The sequence below is a fragment of the Ischnura elegans genome, chromosome 5, assembly GCF_921293095.1.
Source record: "Ischnura elegans chromosome 5, ioIscEleg1.1, whole genome shotgun sequence".
Classification (NCBI taxonomy): domain Eukaryota; kingdom Metazoa; phylum Arthropoda; class Insecta; order Odonata; family Coenagrionidae; genus Ischnura; species Ischnura elegans.
The window spans coordinates 100,955,395-100,980,205 of record NC_060250.1 but is presented as its reverse complement, the minus strand read 5'-3'; the positions used below and the strand labels follow the sequence as shown (position 1 = coordinate 100,980,205).

Sequence of the window (24,811 nt, the reverse complement as noted above, 5' to 3'; positions counted from 1 at the left end):
GTTTCCCATCCTGCCCAGCCAAGTTGGGAAGTTGGAAAGCCCGTCACTCTATAAATAGCGGATAGCAAACGGGAGCCTTGATTGCTACCCATCAAGTCTCCCCAGCGTGGTGTAAATATGGCGTGGGATGTGACACCGAGCTTGTTAACAACGATCTGCAACATGACCTATGGGAACTCATTTGCGCCGTGTCCATTTTTATACCTCTTCTGAGATACAGGTGGAGGAGTTTTTCTTCGAAGCCAGTCATTTATTTTCTGAGTAGCTGTTGACGACATGATTTGAGGTCACCATCCGCTGTGCTGGTGCGAAAAGTGTTTCTTCTTTTTTAGCACGATAGATGTTTTCCACTCTCTATTGAAAATTGATACTGAAACGCTGTTAACACTGAAATACTATCACAATTAAAATTCATATTAGAATGCCGTGAAGGTTCAATAATGAAGATTAATTGGAACAGAAAAAATACGGATTTTTTAAATTAGTATTCCCATTCATACAATGCATTTATGAAATTCTCATTAATTGATGAAATGACCTTGGCTTAAGAAATAAATTGATGGTCAAATCGATCACAGCTGCCAAAGATAATAACGTCTTTTCCTCAAAATTTGCATTCCTTACGATGTGATCTTTTCATTCGAAGTATGCTCAAATGCAGAAATTCTATTTTTCGTTCATAGGAGTAAATATTTACTGTATCCGATGACGTTTTTAACTTCCCATCTTCTGTTTTCTGTGGGTTGAATTACTTTAAAGAATTTTTCTGTCAGGGAGGCATTTTCTTGGTTCGAGAGGTAATCAGGGTTAAATTTACACACAAGCTGCACAAGCCATAAATGAGGGCCCAAACATTCTTGGAGGCCCCGAACATTTCTCGGGAGGGCAATTAAATCATATATTCAAACATACTGCAGCAATGTTCCCACGATAATTATAATAATTTCGCTATTAATGAACTCCCTGATTGTATTTCATGTCCAGTGGCTGGACAAGGGGGAGGTCCGGGGGGTCCGGATCCCTCCCGAAATATAAATACAATATTATTTTCCTTCGTAAAAGAAAAAACATATTGAAAAATCATGAATTTACAAAAGATTTCTTTGACAAATGAAGTCTTTTCGATTATGAAAACTATTAAAAGTAGTTTAAAACACTCTACTTAGTACCCTGTTTTTAAAAAATCCCCCCCCCCCTGGTTTGGACCCCTCCCCCCGAACGAAATTACTGGCTACCCCACTGTTCAGGTCCACTCCCTAGGAATTCTAAAATCTTTATTACCACTGACATCAACAGCTAAGGGCCTTACAAAGTCTAAATGCGTCCCTGCTGGTAATATTAATTGTAAATATATCAATGGGAATACTTCATTCTGCGATATATCTTCATATCGAATGACTCTTTTTGAATCATGCATTATGGGTTTGATATGGTTAATATTCTACTGGTGAATTGTTGAGGATTACTTGACATTCAGAGGTTTTTTTTACCAATCTTAATAGAAGGGAAAATGATTTAAAAAGATAAAAGTCTCAAAAGTTAAAGTTAATAGTACAAAAATATTACTATAATTTTTAACATAATTTGATTTAATGCACTAAAAAGCTAGGCAAGCTTGTAAATCAGCAATGAAAAAACTCAGCCAGGAGGGTTTTAATCCCGCAATCTCGGAGTAAGTAGCGAGGAATCACTCCCGTCGCTATTGAGGCCAGAACAAGAGTCAAAGCTATCGAACATAATCTTACGACCCCAATACTGACAATGAGTTATTGCCGAAGAAAATAGAGAACGGTGCATGGTATTCTTCTCGAGTGGCGTTATTTGGCTTGAATACTCAGTTTACCTCACTTGCGTAGTGAGGGGGGTATATTATTGATGCACTACCTACTCGGGCGGAGAAAGAATGATGATGCAGCACCAGCGCAAGTGTATGCGGAAAAATAAAAGGTCATAAGTCACCATGTGGTTTCTGCTCTAAGATCGATATTCGAAACCGCAAGGGATAGTTTGCATGAGTGATTGCATACTGCATATGCAACTTAGGCATCTAATCCCAATGATCGCGCATTAGAAATATGGAGGGCTTACGCTCAAACGCAAAAGTTTTGCCGCTGAAAAAATGAAGACACGACAGAGGCTTAAAAGCTGGTTTGCATAGTGCGACTCTTATTCATGTTCAATCTAAAAAGATGAGGGGAAAAAAGTTTTTATTTTCGGAATAGCGATACGTTCGCGGCATGAAACGAAAAGTTTGATTACTTACTTGAAGTTCCTAACTTCACGGTCTTGCAGCTTGGAGCTTCAGTATCCCGTAAAATTTTAAATTTTTTTTAGATGAGTACTTTGAAATGGAGCGTTAGAGACCAACATTTAGAAAGTTTGCTATAGTATTGATACCTCCTTAAGCTCTCCTCTCATGAAGTCTTTTCGAAGAAAGAGATCCAATCACAGAAAAAATATTCTTTTTTTTTACTAAAAAGTGTAATTTAGAAATACCAGAAGTCTTCATGCACACCCAAAGTAGGAATAAGTAGCTAACAAGGCTGTAATTTCGATGCCAATAGTCATTAACTTTAGCTCAGTTCTTCCAGTCTTCCAGTTTTCTTTTTTTCAATTATAAATAAAAGGTAATCAGAGGGAAGACAACTAAATAGATAGTATATTGTAACAAAAGTAATTGATAGGAAAGTAACACTTTTCGTATTAGTACTTAACAGAATTGAAATAACACAACATGTTTTACATAGTTTTACGTTTTTATGGCGCAATTTAGATGACGTCACCAACCCTTTCTACAGGGTTTTTAAAATGCATTCTTCTGAGCTTATCCCTCGTCTAAAATAAATTTGGGTACCTAACTAATTTTGTCTCCCGGCCGATGATGTTATCAAATCTTGTAAGGTTTCTCAGCATGTTAAAAAGTTTGTATTGCCAACGCTTTGCATTGGGACTACGACATCGGCTGTTTTCGTCGCTGGAAAAGGTTCTTGGAAATGTTCTTGGTTTATGTGATTCCACAGCAGATTTGTTGCTAAGTGCAAGATGACCTTGTTTTAAAAAATTGTGAAAATTTATCACATTGAAGTTTGTGCTCTGAATTGGAGTGTAGAAGAAATTTTGTTTTAGCAGTAGATAAGATTAAATATTTAACTGTGTAATCAGTTTCTATCACCGTTCTATTGCTAAAGTGCCCTAGGAATGCCATTGTTTTCTAAAAAGAGCACCAGAAAAAATATTTAGGAGAAAGAGAATTGAGCGCTTTACCCCTCAGGAATTAAATATCAAGCCAAAATCACACGATCGTTTACAATGCATTAATTCAAGGATACTAAAGATTACCCTGACTAACATTCCTCAGCATTTCCACAAGAAGGCATATTTCTTTTCAAATTCCGCATTTTGAGACAATAGGAATTATAGTATCTACCATGTTGGTAAAGTGATGAGGATTTATAGACGCATAGGAAATATAATAAATATCAATAATAGGGAAAGTGATTACGTTAGGAAAGAAAGGTTGCTAAGCATAAAGATAATAATTGAAAGAGCAGACAACAAACGAGGCAACATAATTTTCGAATAGAACTTAATTTTAGGCAAGCTCGTTCATCAGTGAAAACAACCTGCCAGGAGGGTTCGAAATCCGGAATCTTAGAGAAAGCGGAGAGACTTCAAATCCACTATGGCCTTCTTAAAAGCATTAGCACTTATAATAGCTTCATTCAAGTTTTCTTCATACATCAATTATCAGTAGAGATATGTGAAAATCACACTTTCATTTTTAGTTTATCGCACTTTCAATAACAGTTCATCGTATTTTGTGGCGTCTATTTTTTATTTTTACAATGAGGTAGATGAAGATAAAATGTAGTGAAACACAGTTATATGACAAAATACAGAATATTTTAAATAATTATGTTGTAGAACAAAAATAAATTAAGGAATAAGACATACAGTGGTAGAGGTGTAGTTGGCTCGCACCCACTTGTAATTCGCGGCCACGTAGAGTCCCAGCCAACTAGCAGCTGGCCAGTTGCTCACATGCTTTAAACGGTGAATGCCGGCGAAGCATTTAAACTGCGCTCGGCACAAAATGTACAAATTTTGCCATCGAAAAGGCAAATTTCCGTGAAAATATCATAAAAATCCAGTCATCTTATCTGTGTAGCATTTATTTGCGCACATCGCATCTATATCGCATTTGCGATTTTCACGCATCTCTAATCATCAGCTTCATAAATTTCTGTGTGAAATTTTGCTAAAATTTAGAATGTGGACCAAGTCTTGTCAAGTGATTCTTAGGCTCATTCTCGGCTGAGTTCAGCAATTACATAGGAAAGAAAGGTTGATTAGAATAAATATACCTAATATTTGAAAGGGCATGAAACGAATGAGGTAACATAATCTCAACATTCAGCCCTGATGATGAGCGCCAAGACGGAGCTTGAAACATTGGCCGTTATGAAAGAATTAACCCGGTGGGAATCTCGAGAACAGTGTACCCACAGGATTTGCTGTATTTTGTGGTTCATACCTAGTTAAACATAGGTACTAAACTTCCATCGATTCTTCATCATCGCTTGTATCCTCACTAATATGCTTTCTCATCATTTTTGCCATCATCAAGCTAATTATTTTAATTTTCAGTGCATGTTATAGTGTTTTTTGAATTAGCGCGTTTATTAAACATGGCTTTTTATTGTATTCTTATTTTTTTCTTTTTATTGATAAATCATGTCATCAATTACACTAGAGCTGCTAAAAAAATTTCCGCCCAAAAAGTTAAGTATTGCCATCTATTCATAATCTTTAACACGATATTTCTATGTGGAAATTTATTCAATTGAACACAACGAAACAATATTTCAAATACCTGATTATTGAAAATTAAATTGCCATCAGAAGTAAGCAATTGCGCCAAATTTCAAGCCAATGAGACGATGTTATACAAAATCAATTAAAAAATTCCATCAATGAAACAGAAAAACAGACTAAGTAAGTTAATAAAAAGCGTGTAATAACCTAAGCAAATCATATCTAAGTCTCGAGGGTCGTGTGAATAAAGCCTATGAGGAAATAGTGCGCGCATGATGGCTGAAAAGTTACTTAGAGCTTAGACCAACGTTAAGCCTCCCATTCCACACATTATGGGAAATGAAAACACCAAAATGACACTGGTAAATAGCTCTTTATAAAGGTCTGATACCTTTTGAGCATCATATGTTCAGTTAGGGAAATACTGCCCTTGCATGTGCTAATACTTCCTTGAATTGGTGATGGCCAAGGATTGGGGCTAAATGGGGTCATTATAAAAAAAACTATAAAATACATCCCAAGACTTAACTACTTCGTATGTTTTACGAAAAGAAGGAAAATAATACCCATAAGCAGAGCTCCTTGGTTTTCATGAATGCGAGTTCACCCCATTTCATTATTGGTTGCTGGTTTTGAATGTGGTAGTATGGCTTGACAACCACTCAATGTCTAGGATAAATCATGAATAACCCCAGCAATACAAAAAATGGAGTATAAATGAAAAAAACGTGAAGTCACTGTTACTATTAATCGTAAAAATGAAGAAGCTTTATCTTTGAGAGAATGGAAATAATCGGCAGGCATCGTTGAAGGTCACGAGTGTGCATATATCAATTTCAAGTGAGGCGAGAATTTCTAACGGTAAGATCACTTCTTTTGTCTTTATCGAGCGCCACCTCCCGGCACTTAACCGAAGTTCTTCGGAGCACACCGAAATAAAAAAAAGAGGAGCGATATTTTCCCTCGCGGGCTCACATTCGAAAAAATGACCCAATCACCGTGAACTGCCGTTCTCACGACCGGCGACGGCGAAGTAAAAGGCGTCGCGCGAGCACAACCAGGTTTTCCTGCCAACTGTTCGCGAAACAAAAACCGAATGAAAATGAACTGCTCGGAATCGTTGGAAAAAAAGAAATCATCATCACTTTTCAACGAAAGTTGAGGAGTTAGATGCAAAATTTCTGGAGTGGCGAACGAACGAAACTTTTCATGAGGCACTTGCCGTAAAACGTGAAGACTTTTTTTTCACGCCAAAAGAAGAAGTGTCGTCTGGAAGGAGTGCAGACCGTCACCTTCGTCCTTGTTTTTTATTCTACCCGTTAATTTTATTTACATTCTAGAGACTTAAATATCCCGTGATCACTGCCGATACCATTTTGTTTATATATTAACAGTAGCCAAAAACTTGTTAATTATTTCCACACAGAGGAATCGAAAGATTAAGAATACCTTATATTCATCATCTAAATTTGGGTGATACGAGGAGGTTAGAAGCTAATGGGTACAAGTGATTTATTTTCGTCAAAAGGTACAGGTATAAAAATTAGGTAAAGACAACAAACGAGATCATCTCGATATTACGTAATTTATTTGATAATCCTCTCGATGTCAGCACAGAATAAAAACTGATTCGGATCCATTGGTAACCAAGTTTTTTGTATATTCCGTTTATCAATGTCTGTACCCATCTCTGTTAAGAACCAAAATTACTTGTACCCCTAGCCATATCTCGCCCTAATATGATTTTTAAGGGTTGCAACACCATGGCTAATCAATAAATTTTCTCGCTGGAAATTTCATTGGCTGTAATTAATGCTACCCTCTATTAACAAACTTAATTTGCATGAAATTTCGCAACAGTGGTCATTATAACGAGGAATTAACTGGATATTAAAATGGTCAAGGAGTGAGAAGTAGCAAAAAGAAGAGAAGGAAAAATGACGACATTATTTTTCGTGATGATTTGACTGCAAAATGCAATAGCAAAGATTATGTTATAGCTCAAACAATAGCGAAATAAAACTCACAAAACGATAACAGATATAATTAAAAATGAATTTCATTTAATCAGATGAGAATTTCTTTTATAAATTATCGATGACCTCAACAATTAAAATTAAGCATCCTTCAGGTAATCAGGTTGCTTATAATAATCTAGTAATTGTATTAGTGAATTATTTAGTTAAAAGCGCTATGATCATTGAAGTGAGTAATTGATTAATGCATTCATATTAGGTCAGACAGAATGGTTTAATAACATATGAACAACATTAAATGGAGTATCCTCTTCCCCTGAATGCAGTGATTTGAAGCTTACTGCTTTTTTGAAAGTAAAACGGGTATAGCAATTGTGATTCAAAGGGTATGCAAGTTGAGTTACACTTCAGGAAAATATTAGCTATTTTTTTTCATCGGTGTATAATTTTTAAGATGTTTAATAACACCAAGGAAGTGGACAGAAAAATTCATCTTAACAATTTTTAGAGTACTACCCTCGTAAAGTGGCTTCCATTAACCAGCGCAGTATCTCAAAAAGGAACGATATGTTTCATAAAATACCTATCATACACAAAAAAGCAATACCATCTCAGGAGCATACACAAGTATTAAAAAAATCCTAATAAATTCTTCCTATTAAATTTCTCCTTAAAAAATCACCATTAACCGCAAAAGTTAAAGCACGCACAAAGCTATATTACACTTCATTGGCCGAAAGAATTGGTTCTGATAGTTTTTTCTCAGGGTAGGTGCTTTGTGTCCACATGAGTATTCTGATAAATTAGCTTTATTGGGCCGGAATGCTGAATCAAACAGAGAGAATATTTAATATATGAAATTACGTCACATATATAAAACACCAAATAAGCACTGGGATGCAGTTTGAATGGCTTTATATGTATAACAGAATCATAGCAATTTCATTTGCTTTCATTTTATGAGGCTACACGTGTTAATACTGATCAAAAACACGTCCCACTGATTACTTTTTAATCCCTTACTGTAGCAGAACGACATTAAAATCACGCTGCTCGCTTAAAAAACACTAACCTTAAATCCGTCAAAGTAGAAAAGAATGCTTCGCTGAAATTCTAATTACAAATGTTTCATCGATGGCAGTTCCATACTAACTAGCGTTCATTGAGCTCCAATATTTTTTTCTAGCGCATCCATCCGTGAAATACCCCGTGCTAGAGCGTCAGCCGTTATTAATAATTATTATTCAATTATTAAACCTGTTTCCTTCCCCTAATGACCTAGTTATGATTTTATTACGCGATCAGCCGCAGTCAGAGGGGAAATAAAAGGCATCAAAAATCAATTCTCGCGTCACTAGTTTTTAATACGCTAATGAAATTGAAGCGCATGCCAAGACATAATGCCAGGTACATATAAGGTGGAACTGGCTGGCTATGACTAGTAGAAATGACTGCTCGGATGGAGAAGACATTATCTACGATGGTTAACAGTTCCCTCCTCCGAACGACATCTTATGAAAAATCTTTCCCCTTTGTCGGAGCACGATAATGATGCAGTGTTCCGAAGAATGTAAAGGATTCTTTCTCTTTGTCTGTTTATAGGTAAAGATATTTTTCCGCAATATAAACGCTCTTAAAAGTGCATAAATCTATTTTTTATTGTTTTCTTTCATACTTTCATGCGATTTTCACTGTACTTTATCCACCTATCTCGATATTTTCCTCATATAAGTGTTTGTTATTTGTCTATTAAGAGCTCTATTGCAATGCATTACACCATTTTGTTCTTAATGGACAAGTCCGAGAACAATAAACCATATTATTATTATTACTATGACTATATCTCCGCCAGAGGTCCTCAAACTTTGAACCAACAGAACCATAGAGCACGATGAAATGAGGAAGGCACGAAGAACCAAATTTCTACAGGGGAAAATAGTTAGGGGAGTTAAGTCATCAGGGATGTATTGACCCTTGAAAGAATGGAATGGAACTTTCCGCGACAAAGAAGAAGTTCAGCGCAGCACATATTGTAGAAAGATGAAATATGTCGTATTTTCGCTCCCACTTACGCAATCCTCTTGAAATGTCAATGGTAATTATGTAGAATTCATCCTTGTCAACTAAGGTTGTGAAAGATTCTGTCCCTTCATTTGTTTTTAAGCAAAGATTTTTTTTAATTATGCAAAACCTTATGTGTATAACTACATACATATCAATTATGAAAAATGCAATTTTGTGCAGTTACCAAGGGAAAGAGTTGAATTATGAGATGGATTATCGGCATAGGTGTAGTCTATATACACAATAAATTAAACAATGACTATGAATTTTATACACATTCAGTACATAGGAAATTAAGAAAAATATTTAAAAGAAGAAATCAGGATTTATATCACAAGACCTTTTTTCCAAGCTCCGATGGGATATGAACAGAAGACGAAATGATTATTTAAAATTATGTCATTGCTAAGTGCTGAGCTATCGCAGGTTGAAAAAAGTGGCCCTAGTATGATAATATAAACTGTAACAAATAGGCTATTTGCTAGATCATACCAGTAAACTAATTAAAATAAATCACCAAAATAAATCTAAATGTAAATCAGTCTACTTGAAAATTTAAAATTAATATTGAAATTAGTTTTCCAAGAGAACTGTCTTGCAATTATTCTTAAAATCTTCAAGTTACTAGGAAAGGGCGGAACAGTTCTGCATGGAGTACATTCCAATCATCAATCGTCCTGTCAAGATATGGAAATTATTTTACGTTGGTCATTTGCGACAGACGCTATACCTTGTATTCGCGAACATTCCTACATATATAGTTAGATTTATATAGCGATGTATAGGGATTTACAACAGAGAAACTAAAGGGAGGAGGTCTCTTTGTGAATGGAAGGAAGTTCAAGTTTGGAGAAGGAAGACTGATTCTTAAATGCTCTACGCAAACCTTCCTTAGTAGGTATAATAATTAATATAATTAAGAGTGTCAACCTGCTGGTTCCACAGCAAGGTTGACTCTGCTGCGCTACTGGTCGTTGCATATCGTTGTGGCGCTGTTGCTTGTCAAAGTGTCGCACCTGTCCCTGATTACCAGAGTTTCCTAAAGGACCACTGCAGTGGGAAGACGAGAATAAATTGTGGCTAGCCACTGTATGTTTCTCGTTTTGTAGGCAGACTGTTTTTGATTCATATTTACTCGTTTTTGCCCGCAATTCCACGCAATCTCGAGCTAAAGCGATGAGATCAAGTCTAAAATGCAAGTGCAGAGTAACTCTCCCTCGAACGCATAAAAACGCGATGTTTTTTCGAAAGCACTGATGTTACACGAGAGGATCCTCAAGTCGGCCTCCAAATGTGTTATAAACCACCGCGCATTTAAATGGGCTTGAGGAAGTCGCCACACGCGTCGCTGACGGAAAAAGTGACCCGAGTTTAACGGAGAAATAAGGTATTATGACTGTTGACCGAAATTTAAATGCATCATTATGTGATTTATCAAATTTTATAACTTTACAATGCTATTCCTCTCTATTACAAACATTATAATGAAAAATATTGAAAAAATTGGATCGCAGTCATCACCGCGCCGCGGACATTTTTGAAAGCCGATTAAAATGCGACCGAAGCGGAAACAGAAATCAGGCTTCTACAGGATGGAATTGAGCCTCCTCTGTACAGTCTCCTTGTTCAAAAGCATGCATTGTGTCATGCTAGCACAAATTTACTCGTCTCACGACGAGCACAGAATTTTTTGTTTGCATTCAATGCCACCGGACCACTTCGACTGCAGCCGCGAATTGCCTTCCTGCCGCTGTGATGTGGCGAACGCCCGTCCTCCAAGCGTCGCTCTATCTTCCGTCAGGGACTGCATTATATTTTCGCATTCAATGCGAGCGGACCACCTCGACTCCAATCCTCGAATTCAATTCCTGCCGCTCTCGACACTGGCCATCGCGGATGTGAGGCAAGGGGCCACGAAGTTTACCTTCAATGTAGGCAGACTGAAACGCTACAAACTTAATACATGTATAGACTAGCAGTGCCAACCTATTTTTTCCATGCCCAGATTGACTGTGCTGCGCCACCGGTTGATAACTTGTTTTTTGTCATGGTCCAAGAATCGCGAGAATCATGGGTCAATTCCGAGAAACGGTCAAATGGTTGGGGGACATGGAATTAATTACGTCATGCCAGTGCCTGGCTCTCCTTTGCCATAGTTTTGCAAAGGAGACCATTATGCAGTTGAGAAACAGGAATTAATAACGGCTTCTCCATGTTTGCATCCCGTTCAGTGGGAACCCTGTTTTTGGACCGTTTTGGCAATTTTACTCAATGTCGAGCTACAGCGATAAGATTAAGTCTAAAATGTGTGTGCAGAGATTCCGCGCCGAACGCACCAAACCCCATTCCTGTAGCACTTTATGCGCCTGGGATAGATCCTAAAGTGTGACTGTGCGAAATGCAGACAGACTGACACCCCAAAAACATCATGGGTCCATGACTCTTACCTGTTAGAGGGTGATCTGAGCGTGGGTCTTCGGATGAAGACGAGGACGGCGAGGCCGTTAACGGCGGAGCCAGAGAGGGCGAGCAGGAGCAGGGCGGAGGCTTGGGCGGCGCGCACGGCACCCGGGTCGCCGTCACCCGAGCCGCCGCCCCCGACGCCGTCGACGCCGCCCGTCGACGCCACCTCCGACGACGCGTCGCCGCCGCGGCCCACCGGCGCTGAGGTCGCTGCCAGAATAAAAGAAATGGAACATATTAGTATCATTTTATCGTGTCATAATTATCGCTGGCCTCGGTGGCGGAGGGGTAAAGCCCTCGCCTGCCAAACCGAAGGTCGTGGGTTTTAGGCCCACTTGGATAGGTAGTCCCAATCCATAGTGTTTGCGTTGTTGTGCATTGTTTATCTTGGGAACCACGTTGTGAAAGGCTGGTATGCGCTGTACATGGGAATTTGAAAATAAATAAATTAATTAATTTTGTGAGTGAATAGTACATTTGGAGGTTTAAGATATCCGAATATTTATTAAATTGGGTAGATTTATTGCATGCAGAAAAGTCCTTGATATTTGAGACTCAAAAAATAACCATTACACACAAGGGGTAAACTCGTTAAATAAAACAGTGGGAGCAAAGCAGCATGCATTGCATGAGTTGACTTTTTAGGGGGATGTTTATGATTTATAAAGGGTGTATCCGATGGTTATTAATCTCAAAATGGGTGAGATAGGGCAATGGTCTTGTTGGCATTCGCTCCAAGCTCCTATATAATTAATTATTTCCGACAATTATAACAGCAAATTTTCGTTCAATATTAATTATTTTATGTCCTTAAAAATCCAAAGTATTGTGTAAAATGTCGAAAATACTGGGTACTGACGAAAAACAGTATTCATTGTAACTGCAAAATAAATCCAAAAAACTGTTGCGTTGGCATGGATCAGTCAGATCCCATGTTTATTGACAAAAAATATTTTAATTTTTCTCCCCTACCACCTCCTGAAGTGTAACAGTTTCCTCCCCTGAAACACTCTGAATACGAAAAATCATTCTTACTCTAGCAATTGTAGACTGTAGAAAGCGTAGGAAGTGAGCATTTTTCATTGGTTTATTTTTAATGCGGCAGAGACTTTTAAATACATTTTTTTATCCTAAATAAATCGTAACATCCATTAAGTTTTATAGTAATACACATCGAAAATGCTGATGCCGTTGTTAGCAAGGCCGTTTTATACGGTACACGGAATTGCGCAATCTGACGTATGTGCGAAGGCGCAATCAAAATTGCGTCGTGTAAAGCGGTGAATTGCTAGAACATATGCGAGAATGCGTGGATGCGAGACGCAAAAATAGCCCCTGTTCTAATTTCGTTCATGCATTCATGCGTTCATGCATGCACTTCCACGCCATTTTAAAAAGTAATGCAGCTCTAACCTGCGCAATTCCGTGCCCCGTGTAAAACGGCCTGCAAAGAGGAAACTTGAAAGCGTGGTATAGTTTTAGAGAAAATGGATGAGCTAAGGCAGCCTAAGGACAGGGGATCCTTCAGAGAAAATTGGGGGCTTAGGAACATCGTGGATGCGTGGAGTGTCCGCCCTCCACAATCACCAGACGAAGGACAATTGATGTCAGACTCACTACCCCTCTTGCCTCGACCCAAAAACATTAATTACCGAGCGATCGCTAAGCGCCTAAAGACCTCACGCAATTAATCTTATGTAATCGGCGCAGTAATTAGAGCGGCGGAGTAATTAGTCATTGCAGGGTCAGGGCTCCCAACGCCTGTCATTACTTTGACTTTTATCTTGCTCTCGTTGTACCTCTCTCAGAAATGCACGTTTACGAGAGCTCGTAGCAATCGTAAATACAAACAAAGAAATTGAGGCTAAATTGAAAAAAATGAGAGTAAATAGGCACTTGTTTTGCATCCTCCTTGTGAAAGACAAGTGGATTAAAATTAATGAACTTAATGTATGTACCTATGACCTTCTCCTATGAGTGGAGGATTACGAACGCAAGAAATTAACCTGATGGGTAGAAGGAGTAATCAGGCCATCAACGAAAATACTAGATAGAAATATATAGGTATCAGTTAACAAATTAACCAGAAATTGTAGAGAAAAGTAAGGATAAATTTCTGTTTACTTCTATTGTAAAATACACAGCATGCGATTACTGCAATAGTTTTATGGAGAATTTTGATAGCAGATCTTACTTAAAAATAGGATTATAAAAAATCAGGAACGCAAGATAGGGATAAAATGTCACCGAGGATCACAGTGACAATAAAGGCTTCGTAAAATACATATCGACGTCTAAGTTCTAACAGCACGTATCTCAAAATTTGGCCGGTCAGAGTTAATACTGCTAATACTGTTAGTAAAACATTAAATTCAAGCAAATAACAACTCCTTGTTTGCAAATGTATGCTTCTTTTTCAGTTTTAAGTATTTTTGGTGTTTAATTTCAATAAAATTTATATGCAATTAAAAAAATTAATCTTTTTTTACTCCCCTGAAAAGTTTCTATTTTTCATATACACGTTTTTAGAACGAATCCATCGCTATTTGAATTTACAAGGGCTGTTTTTTTGTCAACCTTAAATGGGCCATGGACAGAAGGCGAAATGATTGATTAAAATCATGTCATACGTAAATATTGAGCACATTTGTGATGTCCTTTCGACATAATCGTCTCGACAATTGAGGAATAGGTCGTGCCTGCGGACAAGCTTTACTATACTTTCTTCATGGAATGTTTCCGCCAATGACTTCCAACGTATTTTTGCCTTTGCCCTGAAGATCATCGTCCATTTAAACACGCTTCCCTCCTAGCCACTTTTTCAATTTCAGCGTACAGATGGAAGTCACACGGCACTTTGTCGACATTTCACGGCGGGTGATAGAAAATGCTCCATTGAAATTGCTCAAGGAGCAGTCGGACTGCATCAGCGCTGAGATGACGGGAGTTGTAATGGATCAGTTTCTTCTTTTGTTTGAGTGTGAATGGGGCGTAATGTTTCACACTGTTTCATATTCTAGCCACAGTGCATTTAAAAAATACTCTTTTATCAGCATTAAGGTCAAGGCATGTCAACACTGAAGCCATTATACGAGTTTTCTGGCTGTCTCTCCGTAGTGGTGCACACTTGGCGGGAGAAGCAATTGAGGCAGTGTGTTGACAATATATGTTGTCAATGAGATTGCCACTAACCTTAAACTAACAAATTACGGTCAGAAATCATTTGAGCTTGTGGTGTGGGAGACGCGTAGTTCCCTTAAATGCGCAGTCACTTGTATGGTGTTTTTGATGAGCGACCGAAAGAAAATCCGCTCTTGTAGTTGAGGTTGAAAACTTATTTCGAACTGGTAAAATTTTCGCAATGGCCAATTCCTGCACTATGCAAAACAATCTGAACTAGGATTCCAACTAACTAAGGTATTACTTCCATTAAAAAGTATCAAATTACGACAGAGGGAGAGAAATAGCCAAGGGACACAATTGGTCAATTGAAGCGTGGGCATGGCTAAGATGGAGTCAGAAAAAAATCGAAAGTTCGTTCTTTCATTGAGGAGTATAATCAGACATTAGAGGTATAATAAGACGGCTCCCGGTTTCTCAACCGCATATTTAAATATGTATATATACATTTTTGGAACAGAGTTATACCGATCTAAGGAATACAATATGAAGAAAAAGTAGGTTAGAAAATACATGTCCATTTTAACATGCACATACCAATGGCATGGACAAGGTAGAATGTCAATTGCTACTATATATCAATTGCTAACATAAGGTTCACACTGTTGGCAAACCTATTTCTTTCGTCTCCTGTGAAATTCGCATTTTGTTACCTACTACCTTTCCCATGTCAATGCTTCAAATTTCCTTGCACTATAGCTAAAATTATACTCGGTGTGGAACAGTAGCAGATACAGAGAAAACTCAAGGGAGGGGGTGCAAAAGACATCCAGAGTTACCTTTACTTTTATCGAAATAAAAAATAATAGTGTCACATGCAGAACTTCAGAAATTTTTAATTAATGTGACTATACACATATTCAAGACAATGCCATCTTATGATATAAAAAAATTACAATTGTGGTTCTGCAGTTTTTGGTAATAAAGGTGGCCCCGCAAGAGGGGGTGCGCGCATCCCATCTGTAACCACCACTACTGGTGTGGAACTGTAACAATAAAAGTCTACGCTAAATTCAAAAAAGTTTTTCTTACATTGTTGAATTTAGACTCATCGATACCTCCACTGACTACTTCACAAACGCTCAACAATCGCCCACCGAATCCAATCCGCTCATCTAGTAGCCCAAAAATACGAATTCGCTCAGCTGGCAGTAGCCGGAGCATAAACGTTCACTTCCAATTCTCCAATTCTCCGCATATTTATATATGTCTGCATAAATTTTTGGAACAGAATTATATTAATCTTAAGAACAATATATGAAGAAAAAGTAGGTTAGAAAATACATATCCATTTTAATATACACGGTCTTTTCCTTTTCGTATCCTCGGTTTCATAAAGTTCATGAAGTATTAAACTGTGTCCCGCGTTCAAGTCTCTGTTAAGCCTATATTTTTTCAAAAAAATATTTTACCTCTCGGTAATAATATAAGAGAAAAGGTAACGTATGTGCAAAACATTTCACTGGATTAAAAACAAGATCGTAGGAGCAACGTAACTAAATATCTTCACAATCGTGAGCAGAAATTGTTCTGGGCGGATATACCTTAAAATGAAACGATTAGAACCAAGATCACCGCAAAATCTCTTCATTTCTAATCGTCTCCAGTCCGGAGAGATCTTGTGACTACGCCCTGAAATTCGAAATCGGCCCATCCAACCCTCCCTCCCGCCAACCACCGAGAGAGAGAGCCAATCGCATTAAACTTTTAGGTCTCGTGCTTCACCCAGTTCCTAAAAATAGGGCGCGCAAAATCTTTACTCACGTCCTTTGTTGACCCTCCCCGAGTCCACGAAATGCCACGAAGTCACGCAGGAGCCCCGTCTCAACAGACATTGCTCTTTCACTTCTCCGAAATTAATATAATTGGTTCCAAAAAAGGAAAAAAAAGATCCTGCCTAAGGTCGATGATAAATAAGAGGTTTCCTGTTTATTTCTCACCTTCCAAGAATTCACCTTCCTTAATGAGAGGTTGGTGTTTATAAACCTGTTTCAAAAGTAGTTCAAAGAATCACTTAAAAGATAAATGATAAATACATATACTCACTTGAAGGAGATTGGTGGAGAAAAAGATTTTGACGATATTTGTGAGATTGATGAACTTATGAAGCTAAGTGATAAATACATAGACCTACTTCCTTCAGGTTTAAAAGGAAATTCGAGGAGAAAAAGATTTGACAATATTTGCGTAATTGATTCAAGAAATTATGTATTTTAGATTTTCTTCCGATGAAATGGAAAGGAGGTTATGCGATCGTGAACGCAAAGAATAGAATTCTCATAAAGGGTTTTAAATGATCAATTTTAATTATTGCACATTGTAGAAAATTAATCGATGCCAATAGATAGCTATGAAAAACATGGTTCTAGATATTTTCATTCTCATTATATTCACCGCACTAGGCATTATTAAAAAAAACCGTGTTTCAAATATTTTTACAAAAATAAATTACAGAATACTTAAACTTAAATTTGCGGTTTATTTATCCTTGATTGCACTATTTTATCCGTGCCGTACCAATGACCATTTTACACGTACAAATAATTTTAATGCATGTTTTATTTCTGTCAACGCTTAGTAATAATTTAGAAACAAGGTTAGCTAATCTGAAAATATTTTCAGAATATAGCTATCTTTTTAAATCTTAAATGCACTGCACGAACGAGAAAAATTTTCGGCGTGGGAAAATGCTTCGAGGTGCACATTTTGAAAGAAATGCATAACATGAGAGCGGATATTAAAGAGATACTTGCAATCTATTTTTATTAGCACAAGGAAGAAAGAGAAATTAATTTCAATCAATGAGTTAATGAACATTTTCTACGAAAAATGCAAAAGTAGATAGAAATAATCGCGATGAAATTCTTTTATATTGCGATATGCCGACCATTACGACAACAGCCTACGTAGGAAGTCAGCTCAGTGCATAGCAGCGCACAAAAAGTGGAACCACTGAGATGTGGAGGTGACAGTTTATCATTTGAATATCCTCAATAACACCAGCACAGCCGTTACTCCACTTAATAAGCGACGCACAAGATAGAAAGAAAAAAAAAACAGTTCAGTGGAAGACGCAGCATGAAAATAAGCAAGTTTTAACATTCAAATCGGTTTTTATGGAAACGATAGCACGACAGGGAAAAAAGTAATATAGCTCATTGGGGAGTACTTCCCAGGAAATTACTATGCAATGGACGTCTCCTTGCTTGTGAAGCCCAAATAGAAAACTTCAGCGGAAACCATGTCCGCCTGTCAAAGAGATACGCTGGTATTTTCGCCCTAGAGCAGACTGCGCAACTTAGTTCTCGTCGTTGGCCTATTTGTCGCTGACTTGCCTCATAAAATTCCATTCTTCGGAGCGGCTGAAGGTTACAGTGGAGCGAGCAGTGCGTGAGTATGCACCTCCTGATATACCTACGGCCTTTGCTCAACCTATTCGCTTTATACGCGAGTGTGCTGAGACAAAGTAAGCATTCTTGAGATGCGTATGCGTATCAAAAGCTACCCTCCGTGGAATATAAAAAAATCTAAGAAAGAACCTTCATTAACCTTGCGTTGCCACCACTTTTAGCCAAAGTACGTCGCAAAGCGTCGGAAGGAAATGATATAAAGTATATAGAAACCCTGTGGCTTGGTGCTAAAAGGGCCAGTGGCAAAAATTTACTCTTTTGTATTAGTACTTACTTCAATTGCGCTTTAAATATTGGAAACTGTGTAGTGTAAAAAGGGAAAATGCCCGTCACAAGTATGGAAAAAAGTTATCGCAGGTTTTGTGCCATTGTCACAGCACATGATTGAACTCTCAAAAAGTTAATCTATAAAAAAAATTTGAAAAAAAAAACAATTTTAGAAGAGATTCGAGGCAATGATTTTCTGAAATTTCCGAGGAATAAACTTTTTTTTTAGTTTGACCTTAAAATGTGATTGAATTTTCCGTTATAAATTCTGACTGCTCTCCTGAAAAGAAACCGATCTTGACGTTGGCCCTTATAGCACCTAGCCACACATTTAAATCACTCACTTAAAGTTCGACGTCTTGGCCACATTTAGCTTTTTAGGTTGAAATTATCCAGCTAAGATTGATGCAACTATATCATTGACTATTTCGTAATTTTGCATCATTATGAAATTTGACACACTAACGACTGCCTAAAGCTTGTAAAAGGGCGCAGGGTGCTTTAGTATTAGCCTCTGGTGTACCTACCTCCGTGGCTCATAGGACTCCTTCTTTAAGTGAGTTTACGAAGACAAAGCATTCTTGAGATGCTTACACATATCAAAAGCCATGAGAAATAAAAAGTCTAAGAAAATGTTAATTAATCTTTTCTTGCCCAAACTTTTCAATGCCGAAAGTACGTTGCAGCGTGTCAGAGGGAAATAAGAATAGTTCATCGACATTAATCCACTCAATAAAAATTCGACATCCTGTCCATATTTTATTTTTTAGGTGGAAATGGTCCAGAAAGATAAATGCGAGTATATTATTGACTATTTAGTAAGTTTACACCATTAAATTTACCATATATACGACTGACTAAAGGTCGTAAAAAGGACCAAGGGTACTTTAGCATTTGCCTACCTCCTTGGCTTAAAGGACTCGCTTTGTATGTGAGAGCGCAGGGATAAAGGAAACATTCCTGAGGCACTCCAGCATAAAAAAATTTTCCTTCCGGGAAATACTAAATTTTTAATCCAATCCTAATAGAACCTTCATTAACTTTTCTTTTTCCACCCTTTGCAAAAGCTAATGTAACGTTGGAACGCGTTCGAATGAAATCAAAAAATTGTATTGAGACGTAGCAGTAAACGACTAGGAATTTCTTGTAACGGATTAATTTTTGGATATGGGCATAGAATGATTAATGGTGAGCATTTTTTTGTGTTAAAACGCGCTTCAAATCTGTATTTTTGGGTTAACGGCATTTGAAGTTCTGTCTGTAATCAAACTTATTTTTACCGTATAGACAAGAGTTTCAACGAGGACCTGCAAAAAAATACAATTTAGAACTATAATTCAGAAAGCTCAAGGCCTTTAAAAAGCAATCCAATACTAGATGATCATGTTTTGAGATACTTTGAAAATAGCATTTATTTTACGCCTCTTCCAAACCAAACCTTTACTATCATAAAATATACAACATTTGTAATTCGAATTTTGCATTGAAACGCGTCTCAAATAAATTTTTATGGATTTATGTTTTTTAATTTATTATTTACGTAAAAGCAAGTTTTTGACGACAACCTGCGATAAAACTGCAGTTTAAATATATATGATATTTAAAAGATAACGTAGAACGCACAATTCTTTAAAAAAGAAACAATAAACGAAAAGTTCCTCTTTTGAGATGCTCTTGAAACCAACATTTAATCGACGTCTTTGCTATATTAAACTATTAACTCCCGTTGATCTCATATGATATCGAAATTCAAACATATAATATATTTTAAATCAATTAATTTAAAGCTAAAGTTTTTAAAATTTCACATCGATATCAGAGGAATATACCTTATAAATAAAGGTAATACACTCTAGGATATAGACAGCTAATTACCAAATATGCCAATTTTTTAAGTGATCTTATGCGAGATCATCGGGAGGTAATGGGTTAAACCTCTTTTACGTGTATCAAATAAAGAGCGTATCCAAAATTTTCGCTTAGATGTGGCAAAAAAAAACTTTGATAGAGAACTTACTTCCCGCTATAGCAGCTTAATACAAATCTTGCGTGCTCACTGGAGGACTCGCGACCTTTGGAAAGGAGATTTTATTTGACCCTTACTCTCTTTCACTCCCTCACCCTCCTTTATCGTAATAGTTTTTTTTTGTTCTTCGATAGAGTATTTCTCGGAAGAAGATCTAGATAAAAGGGATCAACCGCATGGGGAGACCGCTCCTTGATCGAGAACCGTTTTACAGCGCAGCTAAAAATACACAAAACGCAACCCTGACCCAACATATCGCATTATCATCGGCGATCCACTATTTCCGGCCGCCCACCCCCGTATTATCCCGCTATTGAGTCCTCCGTCTCTACCTACCCTCCCTATGGGCCACATTATCATGCAATCGACCTCGTCAACGGAGAATGCAGGGTCACGTTATTGCTTGGTATGCAGAGGAGATAGATGGAGGTCCGTATTCTTCTACTTCTCTCTATAAATATCTAAGACACAGCGTCAATGAATAATGTAATTTGTTTTTATTCGTTTTATTAATACAATTTGTTGCTGTTTTGTAATTCATTCTGTAATATATGTGTGGAACCCTCCGGCAACCCATGTGCCTTTGAAAGACAGTGTATGCTAAGCGCAATAAATGGATACAGTTATGATAAAAAAGTATTCCGCGATGGGTTTACAACATATTTTATGAGAAGTGTTTAGAAAATAGCAGTTAAGAGGTTCATTACCCTAGAAGAAGAAGCAATGGAGTGTTTCAAAGCGTAAGGAAATATAAAAATTATACACTAGTTTCATGTGTAAAAATATTTTTGAAAATAAATGAAAATCAATTTTTTTTGTAAATTCAATGAAAAAAAATGACAAAAAAGTGAAAGTAGGTAGGCAATAATGTGGCTGAAATGATCAACGTTGATACTTAAAAATGCCGGTTAAAAGTTACATAAAGTCATCGGAAAGCTAGGAAACAGTCGTAAAGAAAACCGTGGATCGTAATGGTAGCAACAGCAAATGAAAAGCAGCTCATTACTTCGGTAAGATGTATCACCAGAATCACTATTCATACATTGTAGATCGAGTGAACGTAAAAACGTCAGATGAAATAAAATATCGGCGAGTCACGACAACTTCAAGTCTATCGCTGAGAAAATACATACAAAAAGTTTGTGGCTGAGCCGTTATCGCTTCAGAATTCATCCAGCCCCTTGCGAAAGGGTCGCAGAGCAAAAGCAAGAGTTAATTCCCACCCGTGAGGTTGCGCCTCGAATTCACAACAAAAATGGCATCCTTAGCCGAAAAATTTAGCTTCTAAAATCTAAATAAAATAAAAAGGATGGCGAAGCGTGCCATCAAAAATCACTAATAAAAGAAAGAGTGATTGGAAGCTTTTATACGGATTAGGTTCGGAGCAGCTGGAAAAGTTACGCGCCGGAATTATAGTTAAACTATGCTCGAAAGTTTGAGAACAGACATCTTTCAGAATGAAAAGGAAGGTATCATTTGAGAACTCTACAACATATCCAGGTACTGTAGGAGCAATAAAATAATAAAAATACTCAGATGTAGCGATGGGTATTAGAATTTGTTAATATCGTAGAGCTGATGAGGCTGTACTTAAAATTAGACCATTATCAAAGAACTCAAGGTGCGCACCTTAATTCCCCCCAGAGTTAAGCGGCAGGTGCCCTATCACCCTCTGCCACACGCTTTTTGAGGTGACTTGCGGGGTAGCTTGCTCATGTAGAATGACGTATAAGTAAACTCGCACTGGTTGAAAACAATTCCCCGTCAAATGGCATCTCATAAACGTCCCGCCAAACGAAAGCCCTGCTAGCGAAATCAATCACACGGAAATCTCTCTCCCCTTTTGCATGATCCGAATACGGAAAAATTTTAGAGGCGAGCGCACGATATCCTGAGGGTGAGAGAGGGAGCGAATAACTGCAGATGTTGCGGTAACGAAAATAGTACCATACGTATACCTCCGGCGAAGTAATCGTTAATTTGTCTTCCTTGAACTAAATCATTGAGAACTTTCGTCTTAACGGGTCACGACAAGAGAAATTACGAAACTACATCAACAAACGACTCGGTGATTTAACTTGACTTACAAAGTAAGGATGGGCTTATACCATTTAACTTCCCGGAATGAGAGATCATTTGGGAAACGAACAGCTTGGAGAAACTCGCAATTTTGCTACTTATCCCTTTCTTTTGGGATATATTCCCTGATTGGTGAGAGATCATCTTTTATTTCAAAATTTACAGAACGGTAGTACTCTTTATCCAATTATTTTCTGCTTCTTGGTTACATAAGATCGAAGCAAAAATGTTTCATCATTCCCGTGACAACGTCTTTAAAAAAGGCATAAGATTAAAAAGGAATAAAGGAAGGAATTACCTTTTGATAGTCACAAAACATATAGTTAAAAATAAATAACCATTTAACTGATATGTACCAGAAGGGAATAGTTTTTTAACACTTAAAACTTTGAAGGAATTTTTAAAGAAGCAAATTACCTGGATTTGAAACTCCAAGAAATTCCATCTATTTAATTTTTCTACCAAGACGCCCACGACGCAACTTTGCAGGGCTGCTGCTAAGCGTGCCCGCTAATGCACCAGAAACCAGAAACAGCGCATTTTGAAAACCAACTACATAAATAGCTTACTAAACTAGACATAATGGTATGCCTTACAAGCCAACCTTACGCGGTTTTACATTACCCCGGGAGATTTTTTGAGAAATATTTTTGCTGCTGTATCGAACTTTGTAAAAGTTCCAAAGTTTTTGTAGGAGAAAACGAGGAACCGAGGTGTAGATAAGTAGCCACAGCGCTTCTGTATAATGGAATGGAAATTTATTTGTATACATGGAAAAATAACTCAATATGAATACCAATACAGTACCCTCGAGGTCAAATTCAAGACCTTCGAAACGGGAAACGATTGTTTTCTAATACAATCGCACATACATCAATACACGAGGGATATGTAAATTAAAAATATAAAAAATTTTTGGAAATTCTGAATATCCATATTGAAATGATACATGAAAAATGAAATTAAATATCTTTTTCATCTCAATATGGACATCAGGGATGGTCGCTTTGCATTTTCATGCCAGTAACAGGAAAATAATGATACCCTCAGTAAATATCAGGCAACTGTATCGGATTTTAAAAGCCAGTGTAATATTGATGACTAAAGCTAAATAATTGCAGATTCAGTTTCAAAATTCATGATACTAGATTTATATGCCCTAAATATCAATCAGTACATCTCCGGTAGCACAGAAATTTGCATATATTACCCACTGCACATAGTATGGCTATAGCATATTGCATTACCGAACACCAAGAAAAATAGTGAATTAAAAATAGATTGTAAGGTGAAATATTAAGACCTATTAAGGACGCATTAAAATTTATCTCCGACTCGGACATAATTTGATATTATAGGCTAATTAAAAACCTGTAATAATTTGAAAGTAAAATATGCCGCGACAAGACTTCAGAGATTCACTATAGGATTAAGGAGTAAAAAGACTAGAACCTGAAAGTTTGATTTAACCGACAGTCCTAACGATAACTAACTAAATAATATAACTAAAAGTTACAATGTGTTAACTATGACAAAATATACATTTTATAAATACTGTAAACCAAAAACAGTGTATTTGAAGTCACTTAAGAGCAAAACGTTTTGCATGGGAATTTCTAAATTATGATCAATCCGATACACCTCTATTTCATAGAAATGCCATACTTTTGCAACACCTGGGGTTTTCTACCTTTAACATGGGCCTACGTTACATCAAATACACCAAGACTGATGACATTATTGTAAAATATCTTTGACATGGTAAATTTATTTCAGCAACCTTTTGCATGCATAATGTTTTTATCCTATAGAAATTTCACCGCGTCAAAAACTTTCTTTCGTCAAAAATTAATTCTTTTTAGGAAATAAGTTCCTTTTTAATAATTGGCCATAGGTACGTTACATGATGTTGATCATTTTACAAAAATTTTAATGGTGAAGCGTATCGTAGATTTAATAAAAGCAACAAGTCAATTTCGAGAGCATTGTCAAAAGCAAGGATTAATACGTGACGGCTGTTAAACACGAGTTATATTTTTCTCAAGCATTCTGAACTTTTCAAACAGCTGTTACATCAGAATGTATCTTGAAGAACAGTTTCAAGCAATGATTAGTATCATATGCTCTTATTTATAGCGCGAATGGGGATGAAGTAGTTTGTTTTCATTCTACTATGCTACTGCAGGCTACCACTTTTTCATATGGGCCAAATTTCTCTTACGCTACGAAGAAACTGTGCCCACAAATCGTTCAAATGACCCAAAGTCGGATTCTCTGAGTCTGAACTAGACGATGATCGCGAGGCTAACATCCATGCGAAGGACCCTATGAGAAATTTCCGTACCGGGCCATGAGTGCGGAAAAGGCATAAAGGTTTTTGTAGTCTTTCCCCAGAGTAACCAGGCATTTAGAATTCCGATGCAGTGGTCTGCCGTGGCCTTGATTTGGACTTTGATAGATAAGTACGACGTTGGCGGAAAAAAAGCCAAAACTTGGCCCCCTCAAACAAAATGCTCAGGATACGGTATTCT

General features: G+C 37.2%; 1 protein-coding gene across 1 annotated transcript in view; it reads right to left on the bottom strand.

The window, feature by feature from the left end:
* Positions 1 to 24,811, bottom strand: part of LOC124159752 — a 140,269-nt gene that overhangs the window by 67,522 nt on the left and 47,936 nt on the right. Inside the window, exon 5 of the mRNA XM_046535663.1 lies at positions 11,303 to 11,528. Coding sequence (XP_046391619.1) covers positions 11,303 to 11,528 — 226 coding nt within the window. The remainder of the gene's footprint in view (positions 1 to 11,302; positions 11,529 to 24,811) is intronic.